This window comes from Artemia franciscana, chromosome 8, assembly GCF_032884065.1.
Source record: "Artemia franciscana chromosome 8, ASM3288406v1, whole genome shotgun sequence".
Classification (NCBI taxonomy): Eukaryota; Metazoa; Arthropoda; class Branchiopoda; order Anostraca; family Artemiidae; genus Artemia; species Artemia franciscana.
In genome coordinates this window covers 49,091,506-49,112,957 of record NC_088870.1, presented here as the reverse complement: position 1 = coordinate 49,112,957, position 21,452 = coordinate 49,091,506, and the positions used below count along the sequence as shown (strand labels likewise).

At 35.9% G+C, this 21,452-nt stretch overlaps 1 protein-coding gene across 1 annotated transcript in view; it reads right to left on the bottom strand.

Moving 5' to 3' along the window:
* The window catches only part of LOC136030708 (cytoplasmic dynein 2 heavy chain 1-like), a 575,385-nt gene that overhangs the window by 335,446 nt on the left and 218,487 nt on the right, over positions 1-21,452 (bottom strand). The window contains exon 32 of the mRNA XM_065709779.1: positions 6,104-6,327. Coding sequence (XP_065565851.1) covers positions 6,104-6,327 — 224 coding nt within the window. The remainder of the gene's footprint in view (positions 1-6,103; positions 6,328-21,452) is intronic.

The window sequence follows — 21,452 nt, the reverse complement described above, 5'->3', positions numbered from 1 at the left end:
ATATATATATATATATATATATATATATATATATATATATATATATATATATATTTACAGGTGGGACACAGGGACACAATAGGGAATATAAATGACGACCGGGACACTCAAAGAGAAAGCGACCGGGACATAAGGAATGTTTGATTAGCAATCAGGGACACAGGGAAACGACAACAACGCCGGGGGGCACAGGGGGTCTTCTATATATATAAAAATAGACATCCGGACACAAATCACGACTGGGACACAGGGAATATAAATGACGACCGGGACACAGGGACATAATTACAACGGGAACGCCGTGGCCACAGGCGGGATATATAAATGACGACCGGGACACAGGGATTGTTCGAATAGAAATTATAGACCGGGACACAAATGACGACCGGGACACCAGGACAAAGGGAATATAAATGACGACCGGGACACTCAAAGAGAAATTACAAAATGGGACACCGGGACACAAATGACGACCGGGACACAGGGAATATAAATGACGACCGGGACACAGGGACACATAATTAGAATAATAAGGTATAGATCTGAATACGGATTGTTTTTCTCATGTTGCATGTTCAAGAGTCAGTAAACCTGACAATCTATTTACATGCAACATCTACCTATATAAAAATAAGTTGTCTGTGTGTGTGTGTGTGTGTGTGTGTGTGTGTGTGTGTGTCGAGTGACGTCATGTTTGTGTGTCGACTGACGTCATGTTTGTCGACTGACGTCATTATAAGGATTGAGCTGTATGCGTCATGAAGTTGTTTGTCAACTGATGAAATTACATACCGGGACACCGGGACACAAATGACGACCGGGACACAGGGAATATAAATGACGACCGGGACACAGGGACACAACTACAACGGGGACGCAGGGGCACAGGCGGGATATATAAATGACGACCAGGACACAGGGATTGTTCGAATAGACATTACAGACCGGGACACCGGGACACAAATGACGACCGGGACACAGGGAATATAAATGACGACCGGGACACTCAAAGAGAAATTACAAACTGGGACACCGGGACACAAATGACGACCGGGACACAGGGAATATAAATGACGACCGGGACACAGGGACACATCATTAGAATAATGAGGTATAGATCTGAATACGGATTGTTTTTCCCATGGACAATTATATGTTGCATGTTCAAGAGTCAGTAAACCTGACAATCTATTTATATGCATAGACAATGGGACAGCAAAGAATGTTGTATATTCGCATGTTTTACGTAGTTAAAAACATATATATATATATATATGTATATATATATATATATATATATATATATATATATATATATATATATATATATATATATATATATATATATATATATATATATATATATATATATATATATATATATATATATATCTCTATTCACAGGTGGGACACAGGGACACAACTGCAATGGCGTGTAACTAATATGGCGCGTAACGACTTACGCGCGCGGGGGGGGGCCAACTAGGTGTTGGGGTGGCGCGAAGCGCCATCCCAACAGCTAGTACGTAATAAAATCTTACGAATATAGAACTTCGCTCGTAATTTAATTCGTAAGTTATGTATATTTTTTACTTATGAAAACGTTCGTAAAAAATTATAAGTTATAGTTGCCTTTTTAAGTAATCAACAAATTTGAGGGCAACAAGGCCTCCTCCATCGCTTCTTTTTTCTCAAAATCTTCCGATTAAAATTATGAAAAAGCCATTTAGCCCAAAAAAATTAATATGCAAATTTCTTTTTAATTATTTATGTGCGGAAAGCCAAGATCAAACCATGCATTAATTCAAAAACGTCCAGAAATTAAACAAAAAAAACAAGTTTCTTTGAAATGAAAGTAAGGAGCAACATTAAAACTTAAAACGAACAGAAATTACTCCGTATATGAAAGGGGCTTTTTCTTCTCAACGCCCCTCTCTTTATGCTAAAGTTTTTTACTTTTTTTGTAGAGTTACGCTAAAGTATTTTATTTAAAATGTAGAGTTGAGAAAAAGTGTCAAACTTTAGCGTAAAGAGCGGAGCGTTGAGGAGGAAAAGCCCCTTTCAAATGCGGAGTAATTTCTGTTCGTTTTAAGTTTTAACATCGCTCCTTACTTTCATTTTAAAAAAAAACTTGTTTTTTTTATCTAGATAGAAGTCCAGATGACCATTTCAAAACTCGTTGGGCAAAGCTAATATTAATAATGCAAATTCTGGAAACCTGAAACAAGGCTCAGAAGAAATGATATCTCTTAACTGGAGTGTGACTGATGAATAATGAGAAGCCCAATCAGTAAGATATAAAAAGCACACCACGAAGAAAAATAATTCACAAAATCAACTACAGCTCCTGAAAAGCCACTGAGCGAGAAGGTGATAGAGTGCTTGAATTTTTACTTCAGAGCACAAAAAGCCTGTAGCGAGCCAGTAACGAGCTTGAAGGAGTCAGTAATAGACGTTTTTGACATGGGCTGCTCTTAATAACGACGACAAACAAAACCAGGAACAGTAGGGAAATTTTTTTCCAAGATAGTGGAATTTAATTTAGTGAATATTTTGGCCCTATGTCAAAGGGCCGTCGTCAGCATAACACCAGAAAAAAAAATGTATATACATAAAAACTTCTATTAAAATATGAAAATTGAAACTACAACAGTTTTTAAACACTTTTTAAAACAGCCCTAGGATCCTTACTTCAACGAAGTTCAACCAGGAAAGAAAAATTTCCCTATTGTTCCTAAGTTGTGTTTGTTTTATATGGAAAGGCAGTTTGGTATTCGTCGCTATTTAGTAACAACGACCATTTCTTTTGTAATATGAATTTTAGTAAAAATATTCATACTATACAATGTTTATGGTAATGAGTGGTTACTAAAGGTTAACTCTTCTAAAAGAAACCCAGAGTCTCATGAACGGGATTTGAAAACAGTTCGCATAGCCAAAGGATACACTTCTTAAGGTGATTACGAAAGGAAGAAATTCTTCAATTTAAAATTTACCCGACGGAGGATAATATACAGTAATAAATTATAATAAAATTCGTATATTCTTAAAAAAGGAGAAAAAGTATCCTTAAATGGTATGTAATTCTGACAAAAATTACAACACTAGGTTTTGTCTGTTGAAGAAGCCATAAAGCTAAGCTTACAGCCCCTATGCATAATAAAAAAAAGCCCATCGTTTCAAGATTGCATAAAAATAACAAAGTTTGTTTAATTGGAAGTAAGAAGTAACATTAAAACACAAAATGAACAGAAATCATTATGTACATGGTGGTAGTTTCCAAGTTCACTTTTTCCAGTCATTTGAGAATAAGTCTTGAAAAATAAAGGTCGTTTAATTAGGTCAATGAGTAATTTTAAAGGTTCTAAACACGACTTTAGCACAAAGTGCGAGGTATTGACCAGGGGCAAACTCCTCTAATATACACAATGAGCTATTGGTTTACTTTGAGTTGAAAAACTTGTTTTTATTTCATTTCTGATCGTTTTTATGTCAGAAAAATCCAGCTCTCCCTCCATGAAAAACCCCCATCCCTCACAAAAAATTCCTTCATAAAAAGATCCTCCCCCTTACCTCCCCCTGACAAACTTTACTGTTATTAACTACTAAGAACTCCTGGCAGCACCAAGCCGCCTGAGGCCAACGTAGCTACGCACCCTCCTCCTCCATTCCAATCTGTTCAAAACCTTCCTCTTTACACCCTCCCAGAAAGTTACCATTTTCCCTTAATCTTCTTAATGGCATCTTCCTTACCTGTAACAAGCCATCTCTTTTGATGTATCTATTGAAATCAAAAATTTTCTTTTTTATAGTTTTGGTTCCTACTGAGCTGCCTCGCTTTTTAGTTACAGGTCCATACCACGAATTGTTTGATGAAGGTTTCAGACGCGCGTGTTTCTAGTGTTATCTTTTTAGTGGTGATTCTATCGAACAAATGGTCTAAGAGTATTAGAATGGTATTTTATTTTATTATAAACTTAAGGTCAGTACCCTATTTAACTGTATAAAAAGATACATCATACCAGACAACTTCTGGTGATGCAGTTTTTACCACAAATTAATGTTTTGACATTATTATGGGAATATACTTTTGAAATATTGTTTTTTTCAATGATACTTCAATAATATACTTTTTTGTGCCATCTCTGAAATCCTTTTTAACACACTAACAACATTAACTCAGACCTATCCATTTTCTATATGCCCATTCTGAAATGGCCAGAAGGGTGCCATATGGAACATATCACATTTCATGGAAATAGATTCTTAGGCTATCTTCGAAATCTTTTATAATGCACTAACAACTTTCACTACAAATCTACTTGTAAGAACCCACTCCGACAGAGCCAGAACAAAGTGCCACAGGGCAGGAAAAAAGGCAATTTTTGGTGCCCTCTCCTAAAAGTCCTCTTGAAATCTTTCCCTAACTCTTATACTTAACTCTAATCTTTCCTTAACTCTTATACCTAACTCCAATAGACAGGTATAAACTATCTGAGAAAAATTCCAAGAGGTTTAATCGATTTAGCCCGGTGACCAGTTGATAAGGGTTATAACTAACTGCTACTACTACTAAAGATTCACCGCAGTACCCAGCCACCCGAGGCCAACACAGCTACGCACACTCCTCTACCGTCCCAATCTATTCTATGCTTCCCTCTTTACACCCTCCTAGGAAGTTCCCATTTCCTTCAAATTTTTCTTTATGACTTCCTTCAACCCTAAACGCGGACGACCTGCTTTTCATTTAGCACCAGATGGATCGCCGAAAATGACAATCTTTGGCAGTCTATCATCTTTCATCCGCAAAACGTGACCATGCCATCTCAACCTTTTTCTCATTATAGCCCTAGAAAGCAAGATTGAACCACTTCTAAGGCAGCATTATTCAAGAGTAGAGTGAAAGTTTGCCTAATTCCATGGCAAAGAGACAAATAATAAAGGAACAGTAGTCCCACCATGTTTGGTACAGTCCTAAAAATGATGCAAACACAGAAAATTGAAAAAAAAATCTAGCTTACTCTGATTAAAGTAAAGAGCAACGTTAAAACTGGAAACTAAGTAGAATTACCGAACTAGAGGACGTCCAATATTAAGGAGTTGTAATCCATTTCATTTACACTTATGACGCTAAGGTTCAAACTTCTCTCTCAATGATTCAGCCATTGAAACTCACAACAGCAATATGGTGATGTGTTTGATAGTTTTATTAAATATGTGATCACTTTTTAAATAATGCGGGTTAATCCAGCTGCCCCTTGATGAAAAGGTCCTTCCATGTAACCTTCCAGAAAGATACTTCCACATAACCCACCTCCCACCAGACTCCCCTAAAAATAACTGCATACTTCCCACTGACTAGTGCTATATGTAAACAATGGGCAATACGCAGCCTACTATATTTAAACACTGCTAAATGTAAACTGTATATTAAAAATTGAAAGACTCAATCAGCCTCGTTTGCTTTAATCAGCCATATATGTTGTCTGACGTTTTTGAACAAAATAACAAACACTTGGAACGTTAATCCATCTTGTTTTAAAATACCAAAGACATCATAATGAAATAGTTCTTGGCCTGATACTCCAAGACCTATCTTAGGCTGGTTTATTTTTTTCTCGACTTCTAAAAAACTGTGAAGTTTTTAAGGCGGTAGGCGGTTTTTATCTGTGTTGCTAAGTTTAACCTTGAAAATAGACTACCGTAAGTTTTTTTGTATTATTTCCGGCTGATTCTTTACCATGGTCATTTTGTTAAGTTTTACGTCCACTACTATCAAAAACAACATAATTGCAAATGAAGGTCTTTCAAATTGGTAGTAGAAGTCCAAATTGTCCCTAAAATCTTAAACCAATATATTGTTGTACAGTTTATAATTTTGCTCAAATAATCACACTGTCACAGTTTGTGCCAGATGGCCAGATTACCAGATTACCAGATTACCAAAATGTTTGCAGTCAAGATCGTAGGGATTTTGAAGATATTTTGTAATTGTAATGAATAGATACACGTTATTTGACAGAAAAACGAGTACGAATCAAAGGTTTTCCTTCCAATAATTTCATAGGTACTTCTTTTAAGAGAATTAACTAATTGAGCTTACTTGGCAAGGCAATAGAGCATAACTGTTTTCTCGGCTAATTGTTTTGCTGTTGTAAACCCTTCAGCTAAAAGAATGACTTCAGCTATCGCAATGGTGTCAGGAGCTGCCATGAGAATGGGTCGAAATAGCTGTTTCAAGTTGTCTGGAAGTTTGCTTCGTCCTAGATAGCCTTTGTTAGCAGGGTTTAGAGTGATAAAAATGGCAGTGTTTGGATTAACTTGGACCTAAAACAGCGTAAAAAGATTTTTAATAAATGGGTAGAGTTTATATTCCATATGACAATCAAAGTTGTGCAAACGAATACATAAAATATTCAAAATCTCAAATTCATAAAACGAGGAGAAATCTTAGAATTTTTGAAAATTAACACCCTCACAAAATGCTTGTCCAACTCGAAAACGTGAGAAATTCAAAAAAAGAAATTTTTGATACACTTTTCAATTTTCTTATCCTCTCAAAAAAATAATTATTCTGGACCACAGCCTGGTGCCCACTACTATAGAAACTACAGCACTGCCTATAGAGGATTTTCCTTGAAAAATGATTTCCCAATTTTACCTAATTTTTAATGATATTTTGAAAGATGTTTTAGTTTCCATTGAACAACCACTACTACTACTACTACTACTACTACTACTACTACTACTACTACTACTACTGTCGTTACTACTTCTACCACTACTGCCCCTCTATGACTAAAACAGTTGATTGTGAAGCACGTACTATCACGGCTGATAATATTGAGCTGGATACCTATGGAAACGTTGTCAGAAAAGTTTAACTAAATTAGAATACAATTTTTGCATACAAATTGCTGAGACAAGCGCAACAGCAAAATTTTTGGAACAGATTAACGAATCTAGATAAACCTTTTGGGGTATCATGGATTGGGTGTTCAACAGACATAAGAGGCAAAAGACACATGCTATTACTGGTATTAATACTGCTGCTACTACTGTTACTACTTTTGCTAACATAACACTGTTACTGCTACTACTGCACCTAATACTACGACTGCTGGAAAAATAAGATTATAGATAAATAGATAGATAGATAGATAGATAGATAAGTGTATTTTAAAGCCAAATATACAGCCATGAACACAGTATAATAACATAAACGAAAGACACAAATAACATAAACTTTGATCAGTGATCATCATAAAGCACTTAAATGAAATACTGTATTAACCTAATACTAGTACTCAATACTTGAAAAAACGGTGATTGAAAAGAACATTTAAAACTCTGAAAAATACATAAATAAAACATCACATTTACTTTATATTGATATTTTCTGATTTTATTTTCTATATTTTATTTTTATTTAACAAAATTTACAGATACCTTGTTACTCTTAAAGCACCGAACTATTTAAGACACCTGGAAGTATCAATTCATCATTTTAAAATATCCATTCCCTTATCGTAGAGAGCCCCTGGAAACGACTTAGGCAATGCACAAAATACTTCTATTTAACGGTGCAAAGCGGGCAAGTATATCTGTCTTCATTGGAACATCTTTCTTTATATAGTCGACGCGTGTGAAAGTGAAAATTTGACATGTTGAGAGGGAATTCAAATTAAATTAAAACACAATATGCGAACGCAGATTGCCAAAAGGGTGCATCTGATAAATAGATTTGGGCATGAAGCTGGAGCTTTCAGAAAATGCTAGAAAAAATGCAGAAAACGCATTTCAGAAAAACGCGTGATATCTTAAAAAACAAATCAGCATCACCACTTGGTGTGCTAGTATTTTCCGAAAATATTTTAAAATAATATTTGAATATTTGACTATATTCATCAATCGATTTAAAACATGTTTATTGGAAATCGGACTTTTTGGGAAGTTTGATAAGTTCAAAAATTTATACAAAATAACTGTCCAATGATACAAGTCCTTCACAATTTGCAATCAAATCTGATATTAAATCTATTAGATTGTTGGTCTTGCCATTTATTGTAACCTCATTCTTTTTAACATTAATTTGTATATGTCCGTTTTCTGTGAGATTTGTCAAGAGGCTATAACATTGCTTACGATACGATTGGGGTAATATATTTCTTAACAGTTCTTTGCAAACCTTGCTAAAACTTTAGATAATGGCCAATCTTCTTCTTATTTTTTGGTGGTGGTGATGGTGATGGTTAATTTTGTGGTTGGGTATGATCAATGACATTCCTTTGGGAGGTCCTTCGCATTAGAGTTTATGCCTTTCCAAAAGTCAAAAGGTGTCATGAAGCAAAAGTAATTTTTTAATTATTGGGAATTGTCTCTTCGTTAATAAATTTTCCGAGATTGTCTTTAAACTGCTCTTTTTGAGAAAGGTTGATTTCTATTGGTGTGTAACTTGTAAGGCTCAGTTATTTTTAGAGATACTGATTACAAGTCCCTTAGTTATTGGTGGTAATAGTGAAAAGAAGCTACCATCGGAAAAAAAAGTCGTTTTTCTTTTAACTTTCCTTTCCTTATTTTAGGAAAAGAATCATTTTGTTTTAAAGAAAGGCCTACACAAGTGACGCACTTCTGGCAGTTGAACATTGTCTTCAGTTAAATATAAACAAAACTGTGATAAGAGATTAATTATTTTTTTGCCAACACCATGTTTGAATACAGCCTTCTTAAGTGGTTTTGGATTACGTAGCACAGATATTATTGTCTTTTCTCATGTAGTTTCTTCAATGTCATTCTAGAAGCATCTAATGACCTTTTTACCTGTTCATTTGTAGACCTACGGGAATTCCATAGTCAAAAGTGTCAGTGACTACACGTAAATCCTCTGATGTCTTTTGATTGAGATCTAATAGAATGTAACCTTAGGGTTTATTTTCATTTCACCGGGATATACTTGTTTGTTTAGAAATATGAGGGAACTTGAATCAATAACAACCCTGCAGAAGATATAGTAAGTACAATTCAAAGCAAGTGTTTTCATACATTTGCCATGATGAAAGAGATTGTGGAGATCGACAGTTACGGAAATTTTTCATGATGATATCAAAGTGTGAGTAATTGTAACATCTCCTGAGACCATTCATCAATGGATTCAGCTAAATTACCAATTATCAACCAAGAGTTTTGTTCAATAATATTAAATATATCAAGTTGCCAAGTAAATTTTGTGTTGGGTGCCATAGTCTTTATTTTATCATGGGACACTTTTATCAGAAGGTGCAACACGCTATAGGAATAGTGGATGTTTTTTGGATTTTCTAAAAAAAATTTATTCCGGTTTGGAATTATTTTCGTAGAAAGTGCCGATTTTACAAGACGCTAATGATCCACATAAAATGATTGAAAGGACTTTTAAATTGTTAAATATTTCTCTTCTCGCTTTCAAAATACAACTAGCCTAACTTAACCTCACTCTGTTGAACAAATACTACTTCAATATGCCCAAAAATGCAAAAATTTTCTTTAAAACATCACGTTTACGTAAGCACTTAGAAAAATCAACAATTTTAAAGGAAATAGGAACTTAAATATTAAAAACATTTAGGAAATGCCCCATCAAGAGGGGTTGTAATGGCCAACCGAATGTGGCCACATCCCCCTAAAGGGTGCAGTAGCCAAGGGCTGGGCTGGTAGTGGTAAAGATGACAGTTTAAAATTAATTAAAATAACAATAATGCCACCTGACACAATCATGTAGAAACACTGCAAATAAAAAACAGTGCTGGGATGGGGATTAACACAAAATAGCACATTTTGCACACTTTTTTAATTTCCTCATTGTGCGTTTGCACACTTGGCACCTCTGGACTCGCAAGCACGCTATTAGAAATCATATTGCTCCCCGTCTTTGGCTTAAAAATGATAACTTAATTGGGGCTGGGCGATTTACTAGCTAAGGATAAATAGAATCGTCCCAATTAGTTTAGTCTATACAAGAGCAAATGTGCAAAGTATTTTTCAAATCAGATTCTCTGTTTTAAATTTTTTGTAGGATTGAATCAGTGTCTCCATAATACACTTGAACTTTCCCCTCCCCCTGTTATTGAAACATATACGCATTGTACTAAAATTCCAACATGAGTTTCTATGAAATATAAAAATTGTGCTTCCAGTGGCAATATTTTTATGGCACTTGGTTTTAACCAAGGGACATAGAGCGATCACAAATTCTGTCGGTCTGTCTGTCTGTCCCGGTTTTGCTACTTTAGGCGCTTCCTGGTAAGCTAGGACGATAAAATTTGGAAGGCGTATCAGGGACTGGACCAGATTAAATTAAAAATAGTCGTTTTCCCGATTTGACCATATGGGGGGGGGGAAGTGGATGGCCAATTAATTCGGAAAAACACAAAAAATGAAGTATTTTTAACTTACGAACGGGTGATGGGATCTTAATGAAGTTTGATGTTTGGAAGAGAGAGAGAGAGAGAGAGAGAGAGAGAGAGAGAGAGAGAGAGAGAGAGAGAGAGAGAGAGAGAGAGAGAGACGTTTTTTATTAAATGCAAGACAATAAAAAATACAATTCCGAATTGAAACACAATGTACTTATTACAACACACTTAATACCCCTCGAAAGGCTCCATGGCCAGGGATACAAGGGGGATAAAAGATACAAACAACAACTACAATATAAGCAATATATATAAGGTGGATACAATATAAGCAACAACTAGAAAAAAACAAAATAAAAACAAAAACATAGAGAACATACCTGAGGCCTGGTAGTCAAGTGCAGAGAAGACAAACCACACACCACGAACAGAACACAGGGGACATCAACTCCTCAGAGGAAAAAAAATGTTATTAAAAAAAAATGCTATTCAATTTCATTCTTTATTAAATGATCCTTAAGAAGCCTTATAAAAGTCCCAAACGAGTGGCATCTCTGTACTGAAGAGGGTAGCGAATTCCAGACCTGTTGACAAGCAATGGGGGATTGAAATCTGATTGAATAGTTGGGTTAGGCGGAATTTAGATATCATTTGAAGAACGATGGCTATATAGAGATAAATCAGAAATAAACAGGAGTTTTCCGAAGAGATTTTGGAAGATTGCCGTGAAGCTGATGAAAGACAAAAGAAGCACAAGGAATAATGTAAATATACCGTAGACTTAAGATCGGTGTTGGTGAGGAACGGTTGGTGTCCATAATCAGACGCCGTGCTTTATTATACATAACAGAAAGTGACCGCAGCGTAGACGGAAAAGTAGACATTCATACAATGGGGCAATAAAAAACATATGACTGGACAAGACAGAAAATAAGAGGCTTCAGAGTAGATCCAGGAAATGTGTGTCAAAGTTATCGAATGATACCCAAACTCCGTGAGACCTTAATCCTAATCATGGCTATATGGTTTCTGAAGGAAAGATTCTCATAAAGTAGGATACCAAGAAACCGGACTACCCAATTCTCTGGTCTACACAAGGAGCCTTGTGACAGCTGAAGGTGTGTAAGCTAAGGGAAAATTATACCAATTCGAGAAAAAATTAAAAAATGTGACTTACCAACATTCATCACCAAGTAATTCGCATTAAACCATGAAATAAATCTCCCGAATAATGCCACGAGATTAGACTTGATATCACATTCCATCCTCCCAATGATCCCAAGAGTGGTATCATGAGCAAAAGCAACAAGAAAATCTTCGTTAGAAGTAGTATTGGAACACGACTGAACATAAGGATGACACAGCTTGCAGCATGCCAGAGGCCTGGTGTTTTTTACCGCCGAAATCAGATCATTAACATAAATCAGAAATAAAATGGGACCAAGAACAGATCCCTGAGGGACGCCATACCATACTTCAGAAGGGCTCCAGAAAAGCAGATCAATTGAAATAAGCCTACCAGAAATATATGAATCAAACCAAGAAAAAGCGTTTGGTCTTATACCAATATGCGATAGTTTACAAAGAAGAATTCGATGAGTCAAGAAATCAAAAGCTTTAAGAACATCCAAAAATAAAGCTGCAGGGATATGACCAGAATCTATCACCGAATGAATGAAATTCGAGAAAGCTGTGCAAGCCTGCTCCGTAAAGTGATTCGCTCGGAATACAAACTGGAAATCATGCGAAAATTCTTTTGCATCCAGAAAACTAAGAAGCGTGGATAGTATAGCCTTTTCAAAAATTTTGCTGAAAACAGATAGGAGAGAAATTGGCCTATAATAAGCAGGATCACTCCAAGAACCACTTTTATACAGCAATACAACCTTAGCTCGCTTAAGAGATTCAGGGAAAGTTTCTTTCTCGAAAGACAGGTTGACAAGCTTAGTCAATGGTGACAGAATTGCAGGTAGAATGGCACGGATAACCCTTATAGGAATTTTGTCTGGTCCTGAAGAGGATGATCCTTTAAGAGCATTCACGATACGAGCTACCTCAAATTCAGAAACAGAATTCAAGACCATCAACCTTAAGCATGAGGGTCCAAGATAGGCTCTAAAATCGCAACGAGAAGATGCAGAGCTCACAGAGGAAGCAGTTGCCTTCCCCATATTAGCAAAATAAGAGGTAAGCTCTAGCTGAACATCTGCATCTCCTACGATAGTTTTACCATCGAGTATCAGCATTGATGAAACTGAAGGCAGAGGACAAGTAGGTCTAAGAACTGAAGTAGTTAAATACCATGTCTTCCTAAAATCCTTCCCACATTAAGAAAATTTCCTATAATAATACTGAGACTTTGCCTTCCGACACAGAGAATTAAATATACTCCTCTAGGCCTTGAATCGTTCGAGATGAGCAACAGATGATGAAGCCTTGTAAAGCTTCCACAAATAGTTTTTCCTTTTCAAGCTTTTATGGAGACCTGAAGTCATCCATGGATTCAGTGGCAATATCCTTTTCGAAGTATGGGGTGCTGGACCCTGATTGCAAATTTCCAGGGTTCCTTCTTTTACTGAATCATAAAAGGAATCAAAAGAGCGGTTAAAATTTGAATCCGAAAACAAACTATCCCATGGTAAATCAGCCAGACGAGAATTAAGTACACTTAGCTCTGTATCACCATAACGGAAAAATGAGAGATTAGATGGTGATGCTATACACTGCACTTGAGCAGCACTCTTATATCTGGAAATGGCGGGAAAATGATCAGAAATATCACTAACCAGCACCAAATTACCTAAGACATCTAAAGACGAAAAAATATTATCAATAAGAGACACATGCGTGTCAGTAACCCGGGTTGGTATACAAACTGAAGGTAGAGTACCCGAAGAGAGCATCATTTACAAAAAAATCTCAATAAAAAGGAATTCAAAGATTCCTTCTTCACTTCTGCTCAAATCACTTCGGACATTATATGGAAGACAATCAGCAATATAAAGGACAAGGCCACCTCTCGCCATCTGTTTCCGATTCAGTCTCTCCATCCTATATCCTGGAATATCTAAAAGGATATCCTTTATTGAATCCAGGAAAGTTTCACATAATCGTATAACACCAGGAGCTCTACCACTAACGATCTGGTCCCTGAATGAAAACCGGACGAGCAAAATCCCTGAATGTTAAGATGAAACACAGAGAAGATATCATCTCCTTTAGAGGAGGCAGAACCATTTAATTGCGAAACAAATTTGCTTTTATAAGCCGAATTTGAGTCATTATTCTTCTGATTTCTACTTACAACTGAATTATTACTTTACTCATTACTCATTTACTCATTACTCATGGTGGATGGAAGTTCCCTCCACCACCAAACCCACCAGACCACAGGTATAAGGAAAAAATACAAGGGAAAAAAGTGAAAAATAATATAATCAAGGTAAGGATAAATGAGAATTATATAATCAAGGTAAGGACAAATAAGAAAAAGCAGGGAAAGATAAGAAAAAAGAAACAAGGAAAAACTAAGAAACAAACAAATAATCAGCACTGGAAATATAAACCACTCATTCATAATCACAATAATAATATACGGAAAAATCAGTTTGCGAATCACTATAAACAAAAAAAAAACAACAACAAAAACAACAAACAAATCGTTCTCCATTTGGAGGGAGGGAGTAGCCAACGAGACAAAACAGAAAAAAACAACGGTAAAAGAAAATCAGCAAGATAATGCACAAAAAAAAATCAAACAACGAAGACTACAATCGAGAAATCCAATAAAAAAAAACAAAAAAAAACGATACTAATCTAGAAGGTTTCTTCAATCTTCCAAAGCCTCCTAGAAATAGCTTCACCTGGTAGGCGAGCAAAAATACGGCCTGTGTGCGACCAAACGTTCTTTGCTCCGAACTTATCTCTAGCACTGTCCAGGATAATCTTGCGCTGCTTCGTGAGATATTCATTTACATAAACACCAGATTTCGCTAGCTTAGACTTCGCTTTGAAGACTGTATGCGCAACATCTTTGGTAGAAAATTTGACGACCATAGGGGCAACTCAACTTTCATCTCTAATCTGAGCTGTAGGGTTGGGCAAACAAAAGACGGAGTGTGATATCAAGTCTAACCTTGTGGCAATATTCGAGAGAGTAGTTTCATGGTTTAGTACGAATGACTTGGCCTTGAATGTTGATCAGTCACATTTTCTTCTTTTTTCTCGAACTGGTATAGCTTTCCCTCAGCTAACAAACCTTCAGGTATCACAATGCTCCTTGTTTAGACCAGAGAATCGGGTGGTCCGGTTTCTCGGTATCCTGCTTGATGAGAACCTTGAATTTAGAAACCATACAGCCATGATTAAGGTTAAGGTCTCACGGAGTCTGGGTATCATTCAAAAACTTAGATACGCATTTTCTGGATCTGTTCTGAAGCTTCTTTTTTCTGCTTTGTCCAGTCGTATGTTTCTTATTGTCCCATTGTATGGATGGCTACTTTTCCATTTACACTGCGGTCACTTCCTATCATTTATAATTAAGCATGGCGTCTCTCTGTGGGCACCAGCCGTTCCTCACCAAAACTGCTCTTAAGTCTACAGTCTATTTACATCATTTCTTGTACTTCTTTTGTCTTTCATCAGCTTCACGACAATCTTCCAAAATCTCTTCCAAAAACTCCTTTGTTTGTTTCTGATTCAGCTTTATATAGCCTTCATTCTTCATATATTTGCATTCCGCCTGCCCCTACTATTCGATCAGATCTCAATCCCCTCATTGCTTGTCAACAAATCTGGAAGTCACTACCTTCTTTAGGACAGAGATGCAACTCGTTCCGGACTTTTAAAAGCATTCTTACGGATCATCAAACAGTTCGTGGTAACGAACTGTAGTAATGAGTGACCCGGCTCAATAGTAACCGAAACTCTAAAAAATGAAATTTTTATAACAATAGCTACATCAAAAGAATCGCATTTCAATGCTGATATTCAATATATAAGTTTCATTAAGTTTAGACTTACCAGTCAAAAGTTAAGAGCCTGAGAATATTTGCATTATTTTAGAAAATAGGCGGAAACGTCCCTTAAAACTCATAGAATCTTAACAAAAATCAAACCACCAGATTCAGCGTATCAGAGAACCATACAACAGAAGTTTCAGGCTCCTATCAGCAAAAATATGGAATTTTGCATGTTTTGCCACAAGACAGATCACGGATCCGTGTTTATTTGTTGTTTTTTTTTGTTTTGTTGTTTTGTTTTTTTTCCCAGAGGTGATCGTATTGACCCAGTGGTCCTAGAATGTTGTCATAGGGCTTATTCTAACGTAAATTAAAAGTTCTAGTGCCCTTTTTAAGTGAACAAAAAATTGGAGGGCACCTAGGCCCCCTCTCACGCTCATTTTTCCCCCATAGTCACCAAATCAAAATTATGAGATAGCTATTTTATTTAACATAGTCGAAACACCTAATGACTATGTTTTTGAGGACGACTTACTCCTGCACAGTCCCCGTGGGAGGGGCTGCAAGTTACAAACTTTGACTAGTGTTTACATATGTAATGGTTATTGGGAAGTATACAGACGATTTCAGGGGGATTTTTTGGTTTGGGGGAGGGTTTGAGGGGAGTGGGTTATGCGGGGGGAACTTTCCATGGAGGAATTTGTCATGGGGGAAGAAAATTTCCATGAAGGGGGTGCAGGATTTTTTTTTAGCATTTTTTTAAAGAAGAATGAAAAAATAAATATGAAAAAGGTTTTGCAACTGAAATTAAGGAGCAGCATTAAAACTTAAACGAACAGAAATTATTACGCATATGAGGGGTTCACCTCCTAATACGCCGCTCTTTACGCTAAAGTAATTTTATTAATGCCAACTATTTATTCTACGGCCCTTTGTGATTCAGGGGTCATTCTTCAGGAATTTTGGCAAAATTTAAGCTTTAGTGTAAAGAGCGAGGTACTAATGATGGGGTTGAATCCCCTCATATACGTAATAAAACATACGAATATAGAAGTTCGTTACGTAAGTTATTTCGTAAGTTATGTATATTTGTACTAATAAAAACGTTCGGAAAAAATTAAAAGTTCTAGTTGCCTTTTTAAATAATCAAAAAATTGGAGGGTAACTAGGCCTACTCCCCTGCTCTTTTTCTCAAAATCGTCCGATCAAAACTATGAGGAAGCTATTTAGTCGTAAAAATAAATTAATATACAAATTTCGATTTAATTGTTCATGTGCGGAGAACCAAAATCAAAACATGCATTAATTCAAAAAACAGGGTTTTGACTGAAAGTAAGGAGCAATATTAAAACTTAAAACGAACAGAAATTACTCCGTATATGAAAGGGGCTGTTCCCCCCTCAATGCCCCGCTATTTACGCTAAAGGTTTTTTACTGATTTAAAAAGTAGAGTTGAGAGAAAGAGTCAAGCTTTAGCGTAAAGAGCGGGATGCTGAGGAGGGAACAGCCCCTTTCATATACGGAGTAATTTCTGATCGTTTTAAGTTTTAATATTACTCCTTACTTTCACTTCCTTACTTTCACTTTTTTTTCTTTTTTTTTATCTTTCCCTTTTCCTCTGAGGAGTTGATGTCTCCTGAATGTTTGTTCATGGTGTATGGTTGTCTTCTCTACGCTTTGACTCCCAGGCTTCAGGTATGTTCTCTTTTTAATCTTATATGTTATTTGGCTATTGTTCTCTTTTTTGGTTGTTGCTTACATTATATTTTTTTGTATCCTCCTCGTATCCCTGGCCATGAAGCCTTTCAAGGGGTAATAAGAGTATTGTATTTCCATTTTGTATTCATTGGTGAATAAAGCTCTGAACTCTGAATCATTCTGAATCTTAAAAAGAGCCCTAGAACTTCTGATTACGAGTCCAATGAGTCCCCTCCGAAGTTTGTACAATCATTTTATATACACCTTATGTCCCCCAGGGCATTGCTTAAAACCCTTGACCTTAGGGCTATCAGGGGTTGTCATCCTCAAAGACGTAATTTTCAGACAATCCAACTATGTTGAACAAAATAGCTATCTCAAAATATTGATTGAATGTGTTTGGGGAAAGGATGGGCACGTGAGGGGTTTAATCACCTTCCAATTGCTTTTGACCATTTAAAAGGGCACTAGCCCTTTCAATTTCTTATTGAATGAGCACTTTTTTTAAGTTTCAAAGACAACAAATGGTCATTCCAACTTTCAATAAGGCCTATTTTGGGAAAATACGAGGTTTAGGGGGGATCCTCCCTCGAATCTCTCTGAAATTAAAAAGGGAACTAGAACTTTTGTCCAGTTCCCTAATAAGTAGTCCAATAAGTCCTTTTCGAAGTTTATACGATCACCCTTACTATTTCTACCTTATATGCCCCCATGGCATAACTTACAACCCTTTAAAATAAAATTTTCTTAGTGGATGCGTTTGGGGCATAACTTACAACCCTTAAACTTAGGGCTATCAGGGGGCTGTCATCCTAAAAGACGTAATTTCCAGGCCTTTTAGCTATGTCGAGGAAAATGGCTATCTCAAAATTTCTATTGGAAAAGTTTGGAAATGGTGGGCAAGGGAGGCGTTTCAATGCCCTCCAATCACATTGACTATTAAAAACGATACTAGCCCTTTCAATTTCCAATCGAAAGAACTCTTTCTTGAGCTTCTACGACAACATTTTGTCATCTTAAAATTCCTATCACATACATTTCAGGAAAATATGGGGTTTGGAGGGGGTAGTATCAACCCTCCAATAACTCTGAATATTAAAAGGGCCTGAGAACTTCTGATTACAAAACCATTGAGCTCTCTCTGAAGTTCATACGATCACCCTTTCTATATAAAACTTATATGCCCCAGGGTATAACATACAACCCTAGCTTTTAGGGCTGTGGGGGGTTGTTATCCTTAAACATATAATTTATGGACCTTTCAATACTTTGAACAAAACGGCTATCTAAAAATTTTTATTGGATGCGTTTGAGGAAATGGTAAACGTGGGAGGGGGTTAGTCGGTCTTCAATCATTTTTGACTATTAAAAAGGGTACTAGCCCTTGCCATTGCCAATCAAATGAGCTCTTTTTGAAGTTTCTAAGACAACAAATGGTTATCTCAAAATTTTTTATCAGTTGCATTTCGGGAAAATGTGAGGTGTGTGTGCGTGTGGGGGGGGTATCCAATCTCAATAATTAATCACTTAATTAATCACGCTCAATATCAAAAAGGGCATTAAGACTCCTGATTAGCAATCCAATGAGTCCCCCTCTGAAGTTTTTTAGATGAGAAGAAGTTTTACTACTTTCTACAAAGCCTTGCTCTGAGGACTAACAGGGGCTTGAGTTCCTATGATACATAATTTTCCAGCCCTTTCAACTACGTTAATCAAAGTGGCTATCTCCAAAATTTAATTATATGTGTTTGGGGAAATGGTGGGCGTAGGAGGTGGGTAACTTGCCCTCCAATCACTTTCGACTGTTAAAAAGGGCACTAGCCCTTTCATTTTCCAAAGAAAGGTGCCCCTTTTTGCAGATTCTAAGCCTACTCCTTCAATAGGAAGTGCCTTGGTCTCAAAAAATAATAATAATTGTGATAAAAATAATAGTACATTGTGCCCAAATCGCTCTTTATTGAGGCAGCACTATTGCACTGCCTATGATTAGAATTACGGTATAGTCACGCTATAATTAGGCTATGATTATGATTGTAATATAGGTTTACAGTTATAATTGAGGATTAAGATGACATTCACTATTTTTTTTTTTTAACGAAGATGCAGTTTTTATTCAAAAAATAGAGTTCATTTTTAACATTAAATTTGTTGTTGCAGGACCGGAGCCGCAAACTGTTAAAATGGCCATGGTTAAAATTTATTGGCTTAAAAAACAAGCAAAGTCAGTTCAGCCTAAGGAAGTCTGCATAGGAGGCATTTTTTCCTTTTTTATTCTTCTCCGCAGCTATATTTGCATTGTAAAACCATAGAGAGTTATTTAATCGCTCATTCTAAATTTGTCTCATTTGTCCTATAGCAATGTTCCAACCAGTGCCCTTGTTATTTTCTTAGAGTCTGCTTTCATACTTATTAGTATTTTTCTCTTCATTTAATATGGCACTGTATCTTACAGAAGATATTTTATTTGCTCGGCTCTAATAATTTTCGCGGTTTTTATTTTGCTTACTCTTCTTTCTTCGCCCCATTTTAACAATAAGAGTTCTCGCAAATTAAACACTCTAACTGGTAAGTTGATATTAGCAGTTAACCTTTTATATTTGCAGTTACATCACCACAGTCAACGTCATCATATATTATATTTTAAGGTCATTTATGGTTCTAACCCAGTATTAAGAAGACATTCGTTAATTTTTTTAACGAAGATGCAGTTTTTAATCAAAAAAATATATTTCATTTTTAACATTAAAGTTTTTTTTATGTAGGGGTGGAGCTGCAAACTGTTAGAATTGCCACAGTTGAAATTCATTGGCTTAAAAAAAAGCATTTCACAGCAACCTAGTAAAGTCTGCATATGAAACATTTTATCCGTTTTTATTCTTCTCCGCAGCTCTCTTTGCAATAGAAAACTATAGAGAATTATTTAATCGCTAATCTTAAGGGTTTTTTAAGTAAAGTTGCTTTTTTTTACTTAAAATAAATATTTGAACAAAATTAATTTTTGTAGAAAAAATGCATTATCATAAACAAGATGATAGTATACTTAAAAAGGTGGTTTGGGTGGCAGTGCAGTTTGTTCTTTACTAGTTTCTACTAAGAAAAAGCCCTGCAATCGAAATATCTACTTAAAAAAAAACAGGGTTAAATTAAAGATAAACAGAGAATTCTAGAAAATGTGAAAAACAGATTTATAAGAAGTAAAAAGGCAAATGAAAGAAATATGATTCAGGCACACATAAAAATAGTTGTTAGGTTGTCTTGTGATCCAGATGCTTAATTTATAGTGAGCGATATTTTAATTTTCTGCTGATGAAACAATAACAATAAAGCTATTTATAAACACATCTTATACTGCAAGGCTTTCGAGATTTTCATCCAACTGGATCTGGTTCTTCATATTTAAGAATTTTTTCGTAGGGCTTTTGTTTTTCCATCTTTTGCAGCATTAATTTCTTCTAAATCCAAATTTCTGGAATGATTCTTTTGGATCTCAAAATTAAGTTTTTTCATTGATTTCACATTTTGTCTCTATTTTTTAGCTACAGTCAGGTTTTTGGGCCTCTTCGATGGCCTTGAAAATAGTTTATTCTGAATCCTCAATTGTCACCCAGCTGTCGTCCATTGATTCTTCTTGTCTAAGAGTTTCTTCGTGGGGCTTTTCCTTTTCGTCATTTGAATCATGAATTTTTTGAAGATCAATTTTTCTGGAATGATCACTCTGGATCTCAAAAATAAGCTTATCCTGTGGTCTTATATTTTTTTCTGTATTTTTCGGCTTCTGCCGATTTTCCTGATTCTCTTCAATGACGTCAAGGGTAGTTGTGTTTTTTTTAGATCTTTTGAAGGTTTTTTCTCTGATCTGTTCCAGAAGACGTTCGCGTGGATTCACATCTTCTTCTCTGGGCTTCTGCCAAATACTCCTGTCAATGTTAGGCCTTAGAAGTTTGTTTGGTTTGTCTGGAATGAGTATGGCAAAAAGTTCTTTTTTCACTGATTCCCGTAGAACTTTCTTTGAAATTTGGTTTGTGTTTCTACTACTTGAGGAAGCTTCATTCACCGCTTCGTTCCTAGGTGGATCCAGTGGTTGCTCTGGAATTTCTAGTGTTTCTGGAATTTCTGGTGACTCTAAAATTTCTGGTAGTTCTGTTGGGTTGTTTGTTGGTCTTTTTTCACTTCCTTCAGCTTCAGCAAGCTGTTTATTTCTTTTTTCAACCTTGTATCTTATTTTAATTCTGAAGCTTGGAGCCGAAGTTAAATACCCGCCTGCTTCAATCATTTTACCGAAAAGATGTATAATCAACAATAAAAACCCATTTAGACGATATGGAATGTTAATAGTAAAAGTTGGTTTTTCTTTTTTAGTCATGTTAACTTGAGACCATATCTTTTCAACATTTCAATTTTTATC